General features: G+C 43.9%; 1 protein-coding gene across 1 annotated transcript in view; it reads right to left on the bottom strand.

Moving 5' to 3' along the window:
* Nucleotides 1-2,134, bottom strand: part of Fech (ferrochelatase) — a 36,560-nt gene that overhangs the window by 5,966 nt on the left and 28,460 nt on the right. The window contains exons 8-9 of the mRNA XM_013019031.1: nt 905-1,012; nt 320-484 (exon numbers count right to left, since the gene is read on the bottom strand). Of these exons, the coding sequence (XP_012874485.1) occupies nt 320-484; nt 905-1,012 (273 nt within the window). The remainder of the gene's footprint in view (nt 1-319; nt 485-904; nt 1,013-2,134) is intronic.

Genomic DNA, 2,134 nt, shown 5'->3' on the forward strand with positions numbered 1-2,134 from the left:
AAAAAAAAAAAAAATTAAATGGTTACTACTTTCACACAGACAGTAAATGAAACTGGACTAAAGGATGGTGAGCACAGTGACGCCTGGCCCACTAGCTTTAACAGAAACACAGAAGTCCTCTCCCACTGCTGACACAAATTCACTCCAAGCATTGGGATTACTATTCAGATAAAGCGCTATCCAAAGCGACGAGGACACAGCATGTGCCAGCACACAGAGGAAACGGAGTTTTTGAACGGCACAATTCACTGCTCTCTGCTTTCTCCAAACGTCCTTTGAAATCAAGTTGCGAGGACCGTGAGCAGACGGGAGCACTTACCTCCTTGGCCAAGACTTGGGCGTACTCAATATCCAGCTCGTACAGAGTTTCAATGTGGTCGCTGGTGAATGCTATGGGAACCAAAAGGATATTCTTCCTCCCCCTTTCACAAAGCCCTCTGATGGCTTCATCTGTCTGAGGACCCAACCAGGGCACTGGACCCACCTGTGGGAAAGGATGAATGTGTAAATGGGACGTTCCTCCAACCGTCTATAGCACATGGCCAGTCCCCACCCTGGGCACGCACACCCGTCCACCGGCAATGAGAGCCTGCCTGTCTGCGTTTTAGTGTTACCCCCAAAGTTAGCCCACAAGTTACCCCTAGAAGTTAGCCCAGTATAAATCAATTATAATTTCTGTCATTATGATGAATTTCATAAAATATTAAGCCAATGGAACTCTACTAGTCCCGGGATTTCTGACCTCTATTTCCCTTGCTTGTATAGTTCTTTCTGCCCATGGTGAGTAATCAGGTTACAGAGCTGTCTATCTCCATGAAAGAAGTGAATCTAAGCATTTGATAACTAAGTCCTAAAACAGATGATCTCAACAGCTGACTGCCCACAAGTGTACAAAATGACCTACCTTGGACTGCCAGACCAGTCGGTAGGGGTTGGAGTAGCCCAGCCTTTCCATGACTTTGTCAACAGTGGCGCCTACCTCCTGAGGATAAGGGTCCCCTCTGTTGACCACCTGCAGCAGAGACACAATTATAGTTATCATCAACACCATGAAGGGCTCCAAAAGCTTCACGTCATTCGCTGGCATGTTTTGAGCGCCACATCGGAGTCCTTCCTTTCTGCATGGTGCACTGATGCTAATTTGGTCTAAGCAGTCAAGGAGCCTCCATGGTTCCATTTCTTCACCAGCCAAAGAGAACACTGCATTCAGTGATCCATCCCCGAGGCCCTGAAGATATAAAACTATGCATGTGGGAGATGGGCCAGCTCTAACTAAGGAAGATGATTCTCTTTCCAAGATACGTCTCATGTCTGTAATCTAGTTACTCAGGAGGCTAAGATTTAAGGATCATAGTTTGAAGCCAGCCTGGACAGGAAAGTCCATGAGACTCTTATCTCCAATCAACTGCAAAAAAAAACCAGAAGTAGAGCTGCAGCTCAAGTGGTAGAGCAATAGCTTTGAGCACAAAAGCTCAGGGACAGCCCTGAGTTCAAGCTCCATGACCGAAAACAACAAAATATGCTGGATGGAAGAGTCAACAGAAGTGGCTGATTTTTCAGCTGGAATGGATGATGTGTAGAACTGGTGAGTTTATAGTAAACAAAGGAAGAAGAAGAAGCAAGAAGCAGATCATGGCTCACAGGACAGGCACCTTCTATATTTTCTCTCTCCACCCTTCCCCCAACAATCGATAGTACACATTCGCTTTGTGCACAGCAAATGTTTGATACATATCCTACAGGACAGCCCGTTAATGCCTGTGGAACTGTTCAGTACAAATTTTATTTTAGCTGCATCAATATTTCATGTGCACTGACTCCATAGCACCTTCACCTTGCTTAATTTTTTTTCTGTGACATCTCTTATCTCCTAACCTATCATACTGTTGTCTTATGTATTATGTTAATTATGGTTCCCTGCTTTTCCCCAGGGACAAAGATTTTTGTCCACTTCCTTCATTCCGATAGCTAATAACAATGCCTGGAATATAATAGTTCTGCATTTAATACTATACTGCCAACAAAACACTTTATGATATTTTTAATGATTTGGTAGCCACAAGATACTATATGTGTGTGTGTGTGTGTGTATATATATATATATATATATATGTGTGTGTGTGTGTGTGTGTGT

The sequence above is a fragment of the Dipodomys ordii genome, unplaced genomic scaffold, assembly GCF_000151885.1.
Source record: "Dipodomys ordii isolate 6190 unplaced genomic scaffold, Dord_2.0 Scaffold43, whole genome shotgun sequence".
Classification (NCBI taxonomy): domain Eukaryota; kingdom Metazoa; phylum Chordata; class Mammalia; order Rodentia; family Heteromyidae; genus Dipodomys; species Dipodomys ordii.